General features: G+C 53.7%; 1 protein-coding gene across 1 annotated transcript in view; it reads left to right on the top strand.

Moving 5' to 3' along the window:
* Nucleotides 1–17,106, top strand: part of LOC144948348 (hemicentin-1-like) — a 127,411-nt gene that overhangs the window by 85,883 nt on the left and 24,422 nt on the right. Inside the window, exons 52-75 of the mRNA XM_078877775.1 lie at nucleotides 56–206; nucleotides 728–940; nucleotides 1,726–1,839; nucleotides 2,956–3,140; nucleotides 3,627–3,723; nucleotides 4,586–4,747; nucleotides 5,723–5,836; nucleotides 6,101–6,315; nucleotides 6,728–6,809; nucleotides 7,390–7,521; nucleotides 7,712–7,861; nucleotides 8,217–8,379; nucleotides 8,769–8,893; nucleotides 9,849–10,032; nucleotides 10,932–11,029; nucleotides 11,515–11,694; nucleotides 12,281–12,421; nucleotides 13,009–13,211; nucleotides 13,622–13,703; nucleotides 14,456–14,592; nucleotides 15,496–15,637; nucleotides 15,824–15,968; nucleotides 16,237–16,364; nucleotides 16,728–16,884. Of these exons, the coding sequence (XP_078733901.1) occupies nucleotides 56–206; nucleotides 728–940; nucleotides 1,726–1,839; nucleotides 2,956–3,140; nucleotides 3,627–3,723; nucleotides 4,586–4,747; nucleotides 5,723–5,836; nucleotides 6,101–6,315; nucleotides 6,728–6,809; nucleotides 7,390–7,521; nucleotides 7,712–7,861; nucleotides 8,217–8,379; nucleotides 8,769–8,893; nucleotides 9,849–10,032; nucleotides 10,932–11,029; nucleotides 11,515–11,694; nucleotides 12,281–12,421; nucleotides 13,009–13,211; nucleotides 13,622–13,703; nucleotides 14,456–14,592; nucleotides 15,496–15,637; nucleotides 15,824–15,968; nucleotides 16,237–16,364; nucleotides 16,728–16,884 (3,500 nt within the window). The remainder of the gene's footprint in view (nucleotides 1–55; nucleotides 207–727; nucleotides 941–1,725; nucleotides 1,840–2,955; nucleotides 3,141–3,626; nucleotides 3,724–4,585; nucleotides 4,748–5,722; nucleotides 5,837–6,100; nucleotides 6,316–6,727; nucleotides 6,810–7,389; nucleotides 7,522–7,711; nucleotides 7,862–8,216; nucleotides 8,380–8,768; nucleotides 8,894–9,848; nucleotides 10,033–10,931; nucleotides 11,030–11,514; nucleotides 11,695–12,280; nucleotides 12,422–13,008; nucleotides 13,212–13,621; nucleotides 13,704–14,455; nucleotides 14,593–15,495; nucleotides 15,638–15,823; nucleotides 15,969–16,236; nucleotides 16,365–16,727; nucleotides 16,885–17,106) is intronic.

Raw genomic sequence — 17,106 nt, 5'->3', positions numbered from 1 at the left:
CTGCTGTTGCTAATGATGATGATGCCCCCACCGCGCACCACCCGTGTCCCCGCAGCCCCTGGAGTCGGACGAGCGTGTGGACATAGCGGAGGGCGGCCGCTCGCTGCGAATCGCTCGCACTCGCCTCGCTGACGCCGGCCGCTACACCTGCGTCGCCTCCAACTCCTACGGCCAGGACGACCTCGACTTCCTCGTCTCCGTACAAGGTGCCCGTCGCGACCGGGAGATCTGTGTCGCCCGTCCAGTTTAAATCGTGCCGCGGGATTTTTTTACTTTTTTTGCGCGCGCGCAGAATTTTTGCACACGGCTAAAAGCAGTTCGTTGAAATGAAATAAAATAGCGGAGCGCGTTCGGCGTTTGCACCGCTCGAATTGCACCAGCTGTGTTTCACAGTCCGGCCTGCAGTGGTGTTACACGAGGGGGGGGGGGGGGGGGGCGATGTTTTACCACGTGTAATCTCAAATTGAGTAGATTTTGTGGCGCTGTTTATTGATTTGGCGCACGGTGGGCCACTCGCTTCAAGTAACATCGGGGGACCTTGAACGTCCGCTGCGAAGCAAGCAGCGCGTAGTATTTGTACGAGTTCGTACTCCGGCAGTGATAACCAGGGCAGCCTGCCGGATTCAAACCGCGAACTTCTGCACCAAGACCGACGAAACGGTGGCGCGCCCCCTCCTCCCCCCCCTCCCCCCCGCCCCCCGCCTCATCCTGGCACGCTCTCCCGCAGTGCCCCCGAGCCTCCAGCGCTGGTACGAGTGGAGCGAGGCCCAGGAGGAGGGCCCCACGCTGGTGTGGGAGGGCGGCCCGGAGACGCGCACGGTCGTGCAGGACGGCCAGCTGTCCCTGCCGTGCGAGACCAACGCCGTGCCGCCCCCCACGCTCACGTGGCTCAAGGACGGCCGTCCCCTCGCCCCCACCGCCCGCCTCATGATCCACCCGGGTAAGGGTGGCAGTGCGGGAGACTCCCGGTTCGGTTCCCGCTCACGGACTACGCCAGTGACGATGGTCTGAACCGGTCCTGGGCCTCCCCTAGGTCGACTCAGCCTCAAAGGAGTACCTGGTGCAGTGTGTAGTAAACATCGCCACTGGGAAGACAAAGGCGACCGGGAGTGGTGTTGGCCACTCACGCCCTCGTGTGCCGTGCCGGCCTTCATAGGTGCTCGCGAACAGCACTTGCCCCAATATTCTATTAAGGCTATACGGGGGATTTTTGTCTTCATGTTGGAGAAACCCAGCCGGCACAGCCCCCCTGATTCTGGGTTTTCGAATTCGCAATTCAGCCACCCATCATTAAACCACAAACACATTTGTCAATAACACTGTGGCCCTGGGAGGAGGAGCAACAATATATATCGGTGATGTTTGGTGCAATGGCTCTTCTGCACAGCCACGGATATACTGCACAATGCACTGCGGGGCCCTGAGAGAAAAATAAGTTTCAGGTTTCCCACGATAGCTTCGTCAAATCGAGGATGATCCTGGGGAGACCGGGACAGATGGAAAACCGCAATGGCTACACACACAAAAAAAACCCACGTGGTTTTTTTTTCTTTTGGGCTTTTCCGCCCGTGAGAATAAAAGAGTTTAGTTTCAGTGACAACCTGTGGACACTCTTTTCAGGACATATCACACACGTGCTCTGAGCGTGGAGAACGAGGCTGTGAAGTGAATTCCAAAGGTGATTCTGGAACGTCATCTCTGACATGCTTTGTTTTGATTGGCCAGGAGGTCACATGCTGCAGATCATGATGGTGAAAGCAGAGGATTCTGGGAGGTACACGTGTGTGGCTGTGAACGAGGCCGGGGAGGACTCCATTCACTACGACCTGCATGTGCTCAGTGAGTCCAGGAACGACGCCATTGTCACCGTCCTTATTACTGTCGACGCCAACATCATCGCGACGTTTTTTGATCATCATCGACATTCTAAAACAATGTTAAAATCTTCTTGGTTCTTTCGGTAAAGTCACGTAGAAGGGAAATAATAAAATAATAAAACATAATAAAATAATTCTCACGTTTCGGCCACAACGCATGCAGCCGTCCTCAGGTGAAGACAGCGTCTTTCCGACAGACCTCTCACGACGTTTGTGAGAATTATTTTATTATGTTTTATTTTTATTTTTTATTATTTCCCTTCTACGTGACTTTACCGAAAGAACCAAGAAGATGAATCCCTGCAGTCACGAAAGCTTTAAATCGGAATGTTAAAATCATTGCTCGCATCTCCATCATCTCCACCATCATTGTTGTCGTTATCAACACGTGTTATCACGATCACCATCGCCATTACTGTTATGATCAACATGATTACCGCCTCCACCATCATAATAATCTTCTTCACTGTTATCATCATTATCATTCGCGTGATGGTTTTCACCATTATCACCGTCATCGTGATCATCATCATGATCATCTCCATTATCATCTCCATTATCATCACCACCACGATCATTATTCATTTTTATCCCTATCATCATTGTTACTTTTATCTTCACCTTCATCACCATCGTCACCCCCACGGCTTTGGTAACCAGTGCACTTCACAATAGACTCTACATCATGAGCTCAATGCGGCAGTCATCGATTTACCAACACAATTCGTCCCTGAGGCTCGTTCGTAATTCGAGCGGTTCGTAAGTCGGAACACAGCAATGTACTTTATATTTAAATACCCACACAAACATCTCACTCCCAACACGAGGTTGACTCATTTACATCTTGCGGAAGGATCGCTCAGCTGAACAAAACAGTGCCGTGGTACAATTTGCAAGTGAGAGTTCGTGATTTAACACAATGTAAATTTTTTAAAATATATTTCAAGGAAGCTGGTTCGTAAGTGCGGGTGTTCGTAAGTACGGCTGTTCGTAAGTCGAGCACTGCCTGTAAACAAAACCAGCTCAGCAATTTCACCGGCCGTTCTACAATCCGATTGTCCCCATTCCATGGATGCAGTCTGGCCCACGATCGCGGGGGGCTCGGGAGGCCTCCCCGTGGACGTGACGGTGACGGTGAACGGCTCGGCGCGTCTCGAGTGCGTGCCGGACGGCGTGCCGCCGCCCTCGCTGTCGTGGCTCCGAGACTCTCGGCCTCTGCCGAAGAGCGGAGGCCGAACGCTGACCGAGCTCACGTCCCTGCAGGTGAGACGCGCTGTCGTGTCCGCCTCGTCGGCTCGCGAGAATGCGTCTCGTACACGCGCGTTCGTTTGCATGTGCACACCTAGCCTGGCGCAGCAGGCTGCAGTCGCTGTTGTCGTCGTCATGAAGCAGTGGTCAGCGCGCCGCCCGACCTAATCAGGCGGACAAGAGTTGGTTCCCGGCCATGGCTAACGTCAACGGCGAGCGACGTCTGAACCGGTGCCGCGAGTGAGAACGAGTGCCTGGAGCGAGGCGTAAACATCGGCACTGGGGAGACAAAGTGGGTGGCCACCATGGTGCCGATGACCGGGTCTCCTGTTCTCCTGCTTTCTGGCTTTGACGACTGTGACGACGAAAGGGCCAGCGTCCCGTAACCCACACGCGGCGGCTGTGAAAGCAGCCAGGGTCCCATTGCCTTGCTCTCCGGAGGCTTTGGCGGCGTGCATGCGGTGACTGTGCCGCCCCCTTCGCTCTCTGCCGCTGCCCTAGATCCACCCCGTGCAGGTGGGCGACGCGGGCCGCTACTCGTGCGTGGCCGAGAACTCGGTGGGGCGAGCCGAGAAGCTCTTCAACCTCAACGTGCACTGTGAGTTCCCGCGGCGTCCGCTCACTCAAATGAGCGGTTGAGCCATTGGGGTTCATCTCCCGCTCGCAACCCATGAGCCGCCGGAGGAAATTCCACGTTTGTATAGTGGGGGAGGAGGGGGGTGGGGCGAGTCTATCTATAGGACAACAACTGTTGACATTCCCGCAATGCGGTGATAATTTTACCGACGATGGGTTGAATCAACCCCCAGGCTGGATTGGAACTGGTAACATTCGAGCACTGGTTCCTTGTGAATTAAACTGAAAATATGTAAATATAAAGATAACAAAAACACCCTTTCACATTTATTTGTTTTTGTATGGTGTGGCTTTTATTAGACATGGCATTTAATGTTTGAGTTTCTTTTTTGTGGGTCCTACTTCTGTTATAATGGTGATGACAGTTGGTGATGTGCTGATGCTACTGATGATGATGGAGGAAGCTGTTAATGCTGCTGCTGATGATGCGACTACTGCTGCTGCTGATGATGATGCTACTGCTGATGATGATGGTACTTCTATGGCTGCTGATGATGCTACTACTGCTGATGATGATGCTACTGCTGATGATGATGCTACTGCTGCTGCTGGTGATGATGCTACTGCTGATGATGCTACTGCTGCTGCTGATGATTATGCTACTGCTGCTTCTACTGATACTGATGATGCTGTTACTGCCGATGATGATGCTGCTTCTGCTGATGATGCTACTACTGCCGATGATGATGCTACTGCTGCTGATGATGATGATGCTACTGCTGACGATGATGATGCTACTGCTGCTGACGATGATGATGCTACTGCTGCTCGTGCAAGCCCCGGAGCCTTGAGCCCACCCTCCGTGTCGCCGCACCGCTGCTCAGTGCCTCCGTTCGTGGAGGGCCCCAGCCCGGCTCAGGTGGGCGTCGTGGTGAACAACTCGGCGTCGCTCGTTTGCAACGCGTCCGGATTCCCGCCGCCCGCCCTCTCCTGGCTCAAGGACGGAGTTCCCGTGCAGCCATCGCGAGCCATCTTCATCGCGCCCGGTGCGTGGCAGGGGGCGGGCGGGCGGGTGGGTGGGAGATCGCCAGGGCACGGTGGCCGGCCGCGTGAACTTGCCTGTAGCTGCTATGCCCCCCGCGGCCCTGTAATCCGGAACTTGTGGAGGCGACGAGGGTTGGCGGATCGTGGGAGCAAATGTTGAGACAGTCCCTTCGTGCGGGCATCGGTAGAGGTGCCGTACGCTGGCTTGTCAGGGTGGTACAGCAAATGTGGACTCCATGTTTTCCGTCTGTATGGAACAGATGGAATACATGGAGTGGTGCTCTGCTTTCCTCCCACATCTAAACACTTATTAATTTTCAATAATAGAGGTTTTTTTGGGGGTTAGATCGCGTAAATGTAAATGTTTCATTAAAGTCGCCACCACCCGACACAGCCAATTAGGAAGGTTTGTCTCGTAACTATTGTTTGTGAAAGCCTACGTGTTAAACTAACTCATCAGCAGACCGATAACACCTTGATATGTCGAGGAACGTAGAGCTTGGAGGGGGTTCCTCTTTACAAATATTGTGACCTTTATTTTCACGTCAAGCGCGGCGCATGCGACGTTACATTTGTTTGGCTGTGTCTGGTGGCATTCACGACATGAATTTGGCCAGATCGCGAAGTGGCCTGGGCTAAATCGTCAGTGTTGTGAATCAGGAAAGAGGTCTCGCTGTCTCTGCAACCAGTTCCCTGGGCCCTCTCCCACGGCATTGTGGACGGCCAGTGGCACGAGCACCAAATGTTGGGGACCACTGCCTGAGGTTAACCCCTAGGCTAACCCATATGTTAACCCCTATGTTAACCCCTATGTTAACCCGAATGCTAACCCCTAGGCGAACCGCTAGGCTAACCCCTAGGCTAACCCCTAGGTTAACCCCTAGGTTAACCCCTAGGCTAACCCCAATGCTAACCCCAATGCTAACCCCTAGGCTAGCCACTAGGCTAACCCTGACCCTGTCCCGCCACGCTGGCAGGAGGCCGTGTGCTGCAGATCCCGCGCGTCAAACTGTCGGACAGCGGGAGGTTTACCTGCGTCGCCTCCAACGCGGCCGGCCGCCACGAGAAGGACACCCGGCTGAGCGTGCACGGTCAGTGGACATCTGAGAGAAAAGATTTTCAATAAATATTCTGATTCAGTGCTGTGCGGATCATTCTGTGGCCTCACCAAAAACTCAAAAAACGATCGTAACGTCGGCTGCGAAACGCTACGTGTTAACGGCACGTGTTCGTGCTGCGTGTCGACGCTCCGTCTTCACGCCACGCCTTGTCAACGCCACGTGTCGAGGCTGCATGCTGACGCCACGTGCGCGAACCGCCTCTCGAGACTCCCGCCCGCGCCTCTGCGTCCCCAGTGCCGCCCAGCATCCGCAACGCGGGCGGAGCGGCGGGGGGCCCCGTGCCGGCCGTGACGAGCGTCCGCGCGGGGCAGTCCCTGGCGCTGGAGTGCGCCGCCGAGGCGTCGCCGCCGCCCCTCGTCGCCTGGTTCCACAACGGGCGCCGCGTGGGCGACTCGGAGGGCGTCGTCCTGCGGGAGGACGGGCAGCTGCTGCAGGTGGCACGAGCGCAGGTGAGAGGTGAGGGGGTGTGGGGGGCACGCGGGGTCTCGTTTCCGTGGGCCCCAGCGCGGTGCTGACGTTGATGATGACGATGTTTATGACGATGATGATGATCACGATGTTGACGATGATGATGTTGACGATGTTGATGATGATGACGATGTTGATGATGATGTCGATGATGACGATGTTGATGATATTGATGATGATGTTGATGATATTGATGATGATCACGATGTTGACGATGATGATGTTGACAATGTTGATGACGATGTTGATGACGATGTTGATGATGATGTTGATGATGACGATGTTGACGATGATGTTGACGATGTTGATGACGATGTTGATGATGATGTTGATGACGATGTTGACGATGATGTTGATGATGATGTTGATGCTGATGTCAATGATTACCTTCAGGTGTCACACTCGGGCCACTACGTGTGCAAGGTGTCCAACGTGGCGGGCGAAGTCGACCAGGGCTTCACGGTCAGCGTCAACGGTGGGCAGTGCCGCCCCCTCCAGCGGGCCCGGTCACCAAAACCACCACGGGCCTTGAGTCTCCGTGGTGGGGTGGGTGCGGGGAGTTGTTGAACGTAGAAGTGCCGTTTCCCCGTTACGCTTTAACTCACAAACACAACCGTTGGGGGGGGGGGGGGGGTGATTGGATCTTCTCGACCAGCAACTGATTCCAGCTCCTCACAGTCCATTCGGGTCCTTGCCCTTGTCCACACGTGGGTTACCGTCATGGTTGCTATTGTCGGGAAGATGGAAGGGTCGTTTGGGATGTTATTCTCCGATATAAATTCGTTATTTTTTTGGGAACTCTCAGTTTTAGGGCAGACCAAAAAAACAGAGCTCTCTTTTCACATTCTCGAGACTCGTTGAGGATTCCCTGAATTGAGATTCCAGATGGCGATGAAGGCATAATTACAATAGCTAAAGGTGCAGCCCTGCAATTACTTGCTCATGTTACTGTTTGCTCTCTAGAGCTGCCCCTATCGTTGATAGATGCGTGTCTAACAACACCTCTCCCAACAGTTCCGCATTGTCCACACGGGGCTCTTCGTCTTTGTTTTCAGTTCCCCCCAGCATCGACGGGCCCCCGGAGGAGTCTGTGACCGAGGTTTTGGGAAATCCCACAATCCTCGGCTGTGACGCCGCCGGCGTCCCCCACCCCGCCGTCTCCTGGCAACGGAATGGCTTCTCCATTGGTAAGGGCCCTGACGGAGCAATCCATGTATTTTTTTCTTTCGTTTTTATAAATCCGAGTTGTATTATTATTGTGATTGTATATTTCCTTGTATGAGCCCTTGTACCCGGGTTCTCCGTGATAAAAGATACCAACCGCCCATAGTGTCTCAGTGATGGCCGCTGAGCGAGCGCGCGACCCTCCTTGCGCAGGAAGCACAAACTCGCTGGAGCGGCAGGTGCTCTCGGGCGGCAGCCGCCTACAGATCTCGCGCGTCCACGTGTCGGACGCGGGCGTTTACTCCTGCGTGGCCACCAACTCGGAGGGGGAGGCTCGCAAGCGCTACACCCTCACCGTGCTGGGTAAGCAAAGAGGCCCCGCTCCTGAGAAGGCGGCGACGCGGGATCGGTCGTTCACGCTCAGGACCTGCGCGTGGCAGGGCGGTGGCGCGGTGGTAGCGCCGGTGCCTCGCACAACAAAAGCACATGGGCTCTATTCCCGACTGCGGTGCCTGCCTGTGCGGAGTCGGTATGATCCCCCCCTGTTCTAAATGGCTTTCCTCGGCGTTCTATTGTTTCCTCGCTCACCGATAAATAAAAAAACTAGAATGGGGCAAACATTGTAAATTAACCCATCGCGAATGCCGACAATGACTCGGTTGACCGAGACAGAGCGATGACGAACACCACTGCCGTACTTTGTGCTGCGCGTGCGAAGTGCCGCCCCGCATCTCGGGCTCGGAGCTGCCCAGCGACGTGAACGTGGTGGTCGGAGAGGACGTGCCGCTGCGGTGCTCGGCCTCCGGGCAGCCCAGCCCGGCCGTGCGCTGGCTGCATGACGGGCGGCCGCTCGCCGGCGCCGCTGCTGGCGCTCGCATCCGGTGAGCACCGTGCCGGGAGGTCGCCGCGCGGCTCGGTGGTCGCTAGCGCCGGGCCACTGTAAATGTCTCTCGTCCGCTCCTTGTGTTCTGCTGCGTACGTATGTTTGCTCTGGGTTAGCGTTTTGGGGGGTTAGCGGATCGGGTTAGGGTGAGCGTGAGGCGCTACGTTAGTGAGGATAAAGTTGCGGCCGAACTGATGTTGTTAAAATAACTAAAACTGTACCGAAAGCGAACGGGCGGCAGTTTCACGACTACGTTTGGGAAGTGCTCCGCAAACCCTTCCTCCATCTGACCGGATTGCAACGGCTCGCACCACGGCACGTGGTCTTAGCGTGGCGTCCGGCTCGTGCGGAGCCCGCCGGTTTAACGCACCCCGATCTCCTGCCCAGCATCTCGAAGGACGACGCTGTGCTGACCATTGCGAGCGTGGAGATCTCGGACAGCGGGAAGTACACGTGCGTGGCGACCAACGCAGCCGGCGAGGAGGAGCGAATCTACACGCTGCACGTCCACGGTGAGGGCGGCTCCCCCCCGGGTCTCTGTGTGAAGAGAAACATCAGATGTCGGATGCCACCGCTAAACCACCTGGTGCGGTGGCCACCCTTGCAAACAAGGGAAGCACTTCACTCAATCGTCGTCACGCCACATCTGGTCGCCGCATTCACGAGTGGACGATCAAAGGGAGGCTAGAATGTGACTGCTGAGACCCGACCAAAATCGCAGGGCACATTGTGAAACCGGAGAACGCCTTTTACAGCACGGCGCGCCTTGCGAACCGCAGGGCGCATTGTAAAACCGTGGGGCGCTTTGCAAGCCACTGCAGAGGTCTTAAATTCATCAGCGGCAGCAGCAACAGCGGCAGCAGTAAAAATTAACTCGGCGTCACCTGAAGCCACGTGACTTTCACACTTGAACATGTACCTTTAAGTTGCTATTCATGAAGCCATAATATTCAAAAAGCAACGATTTTTTTTTTACAAGTGTGTATTTTCTTTTGACATCTTCTGCCACGTTGCTCAACGATAACGTGTGGGGAACGTTTCAATTTGCTTGCACCTCCGTCGTCTGCGATAAAATCACCTGGTATGCGCCAGCTCGAGTCACCCTAGATCTCGCTAGATCCGAAGCAGGGTTCAGGCTGGATGGGTGACCACCAATGCATGCCAGGTCGTTCATAGGTTGCGGCGTGCCTAATGTTGTCAGCAGGGAGCAGTGCAGCATAATCCATTACTGCAGCATTCTCCACGTCTTAAGCAACCCTCACTGACCAGGGTGATGGTTCAAATAAAATGCATACCCTGCACTGCCCTCATCCAGCAGTGGATTGACAAAGGGGCACTTATATAGAAACGCCCGCGTTTAACGTGATGTTGTTGCATTCAATATTCGCCTACCATTGTTTGTGCGCTCGTTCGACAATATGAGATTGTTTCCTCTCGTCCGTCCGTCCGTTTGTGCGTCGATGCCAGTTCCACCGGTGGTGGAGGGGGTCCTGGACCAGCCCCTGGAGGTCTTGGCCCCCCTGGATGGGCCGGTGAGCTTGGAGTGCATGTCCACTGGCTCACCGCCCCCACAGCTTTCCTGGCTGAAGGACGGGCTGCCCCTGCCGCTGTCTGCCCACACAATGCTGCTCTCTGCCGGGCAGGTGCTCAGGTGAGCACCAGGCTTTCTGGGCCTCTGATAGTTTTTATTGTTTTTACAAAGTTGCTGAACAGGTCCAGAGGCCAGAAACAAAGAGCACGATCATAGTTGTAAATATATCCAGGAAGTATGTTTTTTAAAGGAAGCTATTTTGACTTCCTGGACCTTGTCTCGATGATGTGTGACATAGTGTAAAATGAAACATCCTATCTGATTGTAAATATCTGGCTGTGAGGCTTGTTCTTCAACTCACTGATGATCCAGAGCAATAATAATCGGTGTGTTAAGTACTCGTGCATGCGACTATTTCATTTGTTTGGATGTGTCCAGGTAATCAACAATGCAAATTTGTCCCAGATTGTGTGTGTGGTGGCCCAACCAAAAATCAGATCTTGCCATTTCAACCCAACAGGCCTTCAGGAAAGAAGGCCCACTTCAAGGAATAATTTCCGAAAGAAGGTTTCTCCTGAGGAAATCTCAGATGGAAAGATCTTTGTTTCCTCACAGTGATTGTAATCAAAATTATCTGCGAATATTGAAGAGCATTTTATAAAAGATACCCAGAAAACATGAAGGCTCTCAAACCACGAGAAGCCACAAGTAATTCAAATACATGGCCCCAAACAGTGAGCAGTGAGGAGGAGCAAGTGGGCCAAATACGTAAACAAAAATAACCAGATTCTTGGTTCTTTCGGTAGAATCACGTAGAAGGAAAATAATAAAATAATATAAATATTAAAAAATACAAATTTTCACGACGTTTCGACTGCAACACAAGAACTAACGAATATGAATCCCTGCAGTCACGAAAGCTTTTAATAAAAAAAAATAACCAGCTTCTAAATTCGGGCAAAACCACACGTCAACATTCTCAATGCCCGTCCTGCGTGGCGTGACCACAACGTGCGCAGGATCGCCCGAGTGCAGGCGTCGGACAGTGGGACGTACACGTGCGTGGCCTCCAACCGTGCCGGCATCACCCAGAGAGAATTCACCCTCCGGGTGCAAGGTGAGCAACAAGTCCCCCATGCTCACCACCAGAGTTGTAATCTACAGAAGCCGGGCCAAAGGCAAAATGGGACGTCGTGAGGGTTCGTTAAACCAGCATCAACCACGTGGCCTCATTTACTTCCTTCTCTCTATCCCCACCACATCTATCTCCACCTACCTATCCGCTGTTGCCCAGCGTCTGATACTGCACTTTCACTGGCGTGACGACGCGCATGCTGTCCGGGTGCGACGATTAAAAAGTAGCTAAAAGCTGTGGTTGAAAAAAATAATCTGTTTTAATTAATTCATACAAGGAATATGATTTTTTTGTATTAGGCACTGTGGCATTAAAAAAAACGATTCCGGTTTAGTGAGTCAGATATGTCGTTCGCAACAATCAATGCCGCAGGGCGTGCGTCGTCTAACCCTGGCACTGCCAACACAGGGGGCGGAGTGCCACGGGAGAGCGGTCCTCAGCCAGCACGTGCCTCCCCCTTTGCCCAGTGCCCCCTCTGCTGGAGGGCGCGGGAGACACGGAGGAGCTGCAGGTGCTGGCTGGCGCGTCCGTCACGCTGGCATGCGAGGCCACCGGCTCTCCGCCGCCGATGCTCACCTGGCTGCACGAGGGCCGGCAGCTCTACCCGCCCGGCGGCGGCGGCGGCGTCGTGTCGGCGCTCGCACGGCGTACGTACGGTTACACCCCCTGCCGCAAGGGGGGGGGGGGCACGGCCAGACAGAGAAGAAATAGCTCACTCGTGCACAAGCACAGGGTGAGAAACGGTTCTTTGATTCAAGGGCACCTTCATTTTTGAGGTGGCTCGAGTGAGAGCACTGAACCCTGCAACTGCTGAGGCCTGGGTTCACATCTAGGCAGTCTTCTGTGATCAACAATGACTCCACGCAAAAAACTTGTCACGTAAAATTTGGTTCTCTAAACAAATTATCTGAATTCCGTCCCTCAGAAGAAAGCAGACAAATTTGACTGCGACCCAATGAGCATTATTCTCTGTAGCTGAGTGGATGGGAAAGTGCTAGCCTCTTTCTGTGTGATCTTAGAATTTGTTCTGTGAAGAGCGATCGGTGTGCGTGTGTAATTCCACGCCAGAAATAGTTCCCTTTCATGCCAAATTAGCGTAATCAGATTTTAACTAAACGTTATTTCCTTTCAGAGATTAAACAAAAACCTAAAACCACTTAAATGGAACGCTTCACCAAACAATGGCATCACGATGAGAGTCTTGAAGCACGACGGTCGTTTCTGTAATTGTAGCCGAGACCTCGGCCTTTCCTAGTGAAGAGGGCCTGCTGGTGCAGATCGCGAACGCCTCACCCGCGGACGCCGGAGTGTACAGCTGCGTGGCCGTGAACGCGGCCGGACAGACCAGCAAGCACTTCCTCCTCACCGTGCAGGGTGAGGCCACCTCGCAGCTCACCCACTCACTCGCTCAACAACGAACAACAAAGACCGCCATTCGTCACTAAGTGGCGGTGACGTCACCACGGCGCATGTGCCAGGCTATGTTCACTTTAAGGGCACGTGAAGTGTCCAACGCCCGCTGGCAGGAGGTCACTGGACAGACCCAGCTGCCATGGCTTGACTGAGATGACTGGCCGATGCATCACTCACCCACCTGCCTTCTCACTCACTCGTACACACAAATTGGTATTTATTTAATGGAGAAAATACATTGAATGTGTTATTATTCTTATTTGAAATGTTGGAACTTTTTTTTAACTATAGATGTTTGGACTGCCCCCACCCTTGGCAGTTTTTAGATCTGCCTCTGCCAGGACACATGGCAAGCTGGCAGCCCCTCGCAATCCGAGAAAACCTCTGCAATTACTCAGCCTTACCCTTCAGAGTTTAGACTCATCGCTGTCACTCTCTCTGTGGTCGCGTGGGGGAGACTCGGTTTGCCTGCTGCGGGCCAGGTGGTTGATTGGGCTCACTGTGAAACCCCCCCTACAAGCTGCTTCCCCTCCTCCTCTTGCCATCAGAGCCGCCGGTGATCGAGGGGTTGGAGGAGGAGGAGGCGCGGGAGCTCAACGTGCTGCTGGGGGGCTCCTTGGAGCTGACGTGCGTGGCCGCGGGCAGCCCCCCACCCAGCCTCACGTGGCTGAAGGACGGTCGCCCCCTGCCTCATGCGCAGGGCCTCACTGTGCTTCCGGGGGGGCAGACCCTGCGCATCGCCAGCGCCACGGTGAGCTGGCGGGCGTGCGGGCAGGCAGGCGGGTGGGTGGGTGGCTGGGCGGTCGGGCTGATGCCAGTATATTTCAGAGACGTCGGGTGATGCCAAGGGGACAGATCAGTGGACGCGTTGATTGGTCCTCCCAGATCAACGTTATCCAGCAGCAATAGTTTAAGTGGCAGGCTTCTTATTGCCATATCCAATATCGCTATTCAGGCCTGCAAGGCACTCCAGCCTCTATGCTCTCTTTAAATATATTGTTTCCAATGGGGTTCTATTTGTTTAAGTATAGATCACTCTCAATGTACGTTTCAATATGCAAAGCCATCCTTCTGTTCGCATTTAATAATTTTTGTATCTTGCTTCCTTTGTTATCGGAATGCGATGACCGCAATAATGTGAGTTTGGAAACTCTCAACCAGGTGGAGCACGGTGGCCGCTATACCTGCCTGGCCTCCAGTCCTGCAGGCGACACAGAGAAGGAATTTCTTGTTCAAGTGCACGGTGAGTTGCACTGTCGATCCATGCTCGTAAGTGACAACCGGGTAAACCGGGTGAGACCTTTTGCAGTTTCCCGTGCAAGTGTATTCATGAATGCACCGATTGGTACGTGTGAATCTACAAATGGCATGGTGGCCCAAGTACATCTGTTCAAGGGTAGAGTTGGCACCGTGTAATTGTTTGTTTGCTTACGCCACGGCTGGTGGAGGAGCCTCCACTGCAGGCCATTCTCTCCCCATTTTTGTTCAACTGCCACCCTGGGAAATGGAATCACGCTGGTGACCTCTGGATAGCAAGTCCAGTGTGCTAACTATCACACCATGGCAGCTGCCATTAAAACAATCTGCAACAAAACCAGTCAAAGTTTTGTGTTCTGTTTTTTTTATGTCGTTGCCAGTAGTGCAAATGTACTGATATCAACAATGCTGTTTCAGGGTTAGAGGAAGGGACACTCAAAAACGATTGAGTTTTATTTCATACAATAATCAAAATAATGTCTAAATCATCACGAACAAAAAGGTTAAGACTAAGATGATGGAGGGGAGGCCCAGGATGGGGCCATTTATGGAAACGGCGATGGTACCTCGAATGCGTTAAAAGTGTCTGGTTGAGTCTACGAAAAGGGAATCAAATCCGCATCCACCCAGCCGGCGATCCCTGCGACAGAGCCCCCGAGCGTTCCGAGGTAGGAGTCTGCCGTGAGAACCGGGGGAGGGGGGTCGAACCTGTCCCTCCGCTCCCTCCCTTCGTTGCAGTGCCCCCCAACATCGCGGGCAGCGTGGAGTTGCAGGACGTGAGCGTGACGCGCGGCGGGCAGGTGTCGCTCGAGTGCCGGTCGGACGCGTCGCCCCCACCCACGCTCGCCTGGCTCAAGGACGATGAACCCCTGCAGGTCTGGACACTGCCTGGGCTCCTGGCCTGGGATCCTGGCCTGGCCTCTTGGCCTGGGATCTTGGCCCAGGCAGCGGCAGGCAAAGGGGAAGGGGGGCCCCTTACGACATCAGAGCGCCCAGAGAAATCCCCACGCATATACTAATAATCGTACTCGAATTGTAAATGTTGTGGGGTTACTCTCACAACCCACCGGTGGGCTGAACTAGTAACAAATTGGTCAAACCTTACTCATTGGCTGTCTGGTGGTGGCGGGCTTAACAACACATTTATATTTACGCGATCTAACCCAAAAACCTCTGTTACGAATAATAATTGTGGTCGTCGGCCATGATCATTCCACTACTGGGTAACAGGGCACCTCCTTCAAATGCGACACTTTCCATGAATTGTGGGACGCCCGTCGCAACAGGATAATACGTTCAGGACGAACACAAATAGGCATCGCAACAACATAGTGTGCCGTTCACAAACATAACATACATGCCGTGTGACCATCGCATTGCACGTACAATACTCTCAGCCTTGTCTAGACCACCAACTCAAGAGATAAAGCAACATGCTAAGCGTGTTCGCAAACGGCAGGAAGACACGACTCCCATTCCTATGCCTTGCTTGTCACGTTGTTATTGCTAAGAAGCACCTCTGCTGAACCGGCACACGTTTCCCGTGCGGTGAACTGACAGTGCATGCTGCCTCGTTACCAGAGGTGGATCTATACATTTACCAAGAGGTTGCGGTCCCAGAATTTTAAGCTCTTGAAATAGAAATAAAATAAACATTCAATGCATATTCTCTGGTTAATATAAATTTCCAAAAACACATGCTGGTGGTGGGCACCTTCCCGCTTGTAACGAACGTCCGTCGCCGCGCCCCCGGTGTCCACGGCTTCCCGGCACGGCAGGCGTCCACCCGTGTGAGGATCCTCGCGAGCGGCCGCTACGTCCAGATCAGCGGCGCGGACGAGGAGGACGCAGGCCGCTACGTGTGCGTCGCCTCCAACGTGGCCGGCAGCTCGTCGCGCACCTTCACGCTCGCCGTGCTGGGTGAGACGCGCCCACTACCCCCCTCCTCCCACCCTCCACACACATACCTGCGGGCTACACGCTGTCTCTCCCTCAATCCATTTTAGTGTTTTTCCATAATTTAATCCTACTACGAACCGTTTTTTTTACACGGTTGCGAAATCGGGTGCCGTGCGATCGACGCTGCATCCGGTTGTGCGCGTGCAGTGAGCCCCAGCGTCGTGGGGGGCTTTGGCGAGGTGAGCGTGCGTCTTGGGGGGGCGGCCGTGCTCCCGTGTGCCGCCATGGGATCCCCGACCCCAACCCTCAGCTGGAGGAAGGACGGGGCCCTCCTCTCGGATGACAATGCCAGGCACGGTTTTGGAACCTCGCACCACGCGACGCTTTGGTTTCCTCACGAAGATTTAAAATTATGATTATAATAACTTACAGGTGTTTGTCAGCCCACTGCTGTTTCAATAATACAATCATTCTCTCAGCTCTCGATAAGAATGACTTTGGCGGCATCCAAGCAAATGCCGTACTCTTGCGCGCATCTCGGAGTATTCTTCTTGTGTAATGGGAGCGGCTCTGCTCGGCACGCGAGAGGCTCTTTTAACGAGCGCCGATGCTCACCTCAGGTTCACGCTGCTGCCAGACGGATCGCTGGAGGTGGTGTCGGTGCGAGCGAGCGACGCGGGGACGTACGCGTGCGTCGCCTCCAACGCGGCCGGATCGGACCGCCTCACCGTCACGCTCACCGTGCTCGGTACTCGTTGCCCCAGGCCGGACCGCGGTGGTGATCCGCGATGTCCCCTGCAATGTGGCTTCCGATCCACTGACTCCCCCACGTAACGTTCACATTTGTTTGTTTAACCTGGTAAAGAGCTCAAAGAGGCCAGGGTGAGTGAGTTCATTTGCAAGTGTGGGACAAAATGTCAAAGGCAATCAAGTAAAATTAAAGTACCGCAATGAAGCAAATACAAATCTAAGGAAAGTCAATTATAACGTACGAACATTTTTGAACTGCAGCAATGCATTTAAAATCTGAGCCATGCCACAATGTTTAAACTTTTAAAGTATGTTTTTTTTTTTCCTTGTCTCACTACTCAACCGAGGTTTGCCTTCTCAGTGCCCCCAGGGATTGCACGAGGCCCCACGAACGTCACGGCCCTGGTGGGGGGCCAGGCCACCCTCAGCTGCGAGGCCTCCGGCCTACCCAAGCCTGCTGTCTCCTGGAAGAAAAACGGCCGCCCCTTCGGTGTGGACAGGCTGCAAATCACGCACAGGTACACTTGCCAACGTGTGGGCCTTCAATGCCAAACAGTCGGCATGTAACACATAATTTATGAATTAATAAAAGTTTTTTTATGCTCATGATATAGATGTGGAATCTTCCGTGGTCAATTACTGATAGTTTCCCAAGCTTACATTGAAACTTAACACTTAGGTTATCACAACCAATATGATTCATATTTGATTTGTAGAGTTCGATCGCGTAAGTAAAATAT

Source organism: Lampetra fluviatilis, chromosome 49, assembly GCF_964198595.1.
Source record: "Lampetra fluviatilis chromosome 49, kcLamFluv1.1, whole genome shotgun sequence".
In the NCBI taxonomy this organism is placed as follows: domain Eukaryota; kingdom Metazoa; phylum Chordata; class Hyperoartia; order Petromyzontiformes; family Petromyzontidae; genus Lampetra; species Lampetra fluviatilis.
The sequence above is the reverse complement of the archived record's forward strand: the minus strand, read 5'-3'. Positions and strand labels throughout refer to the sequence as shown.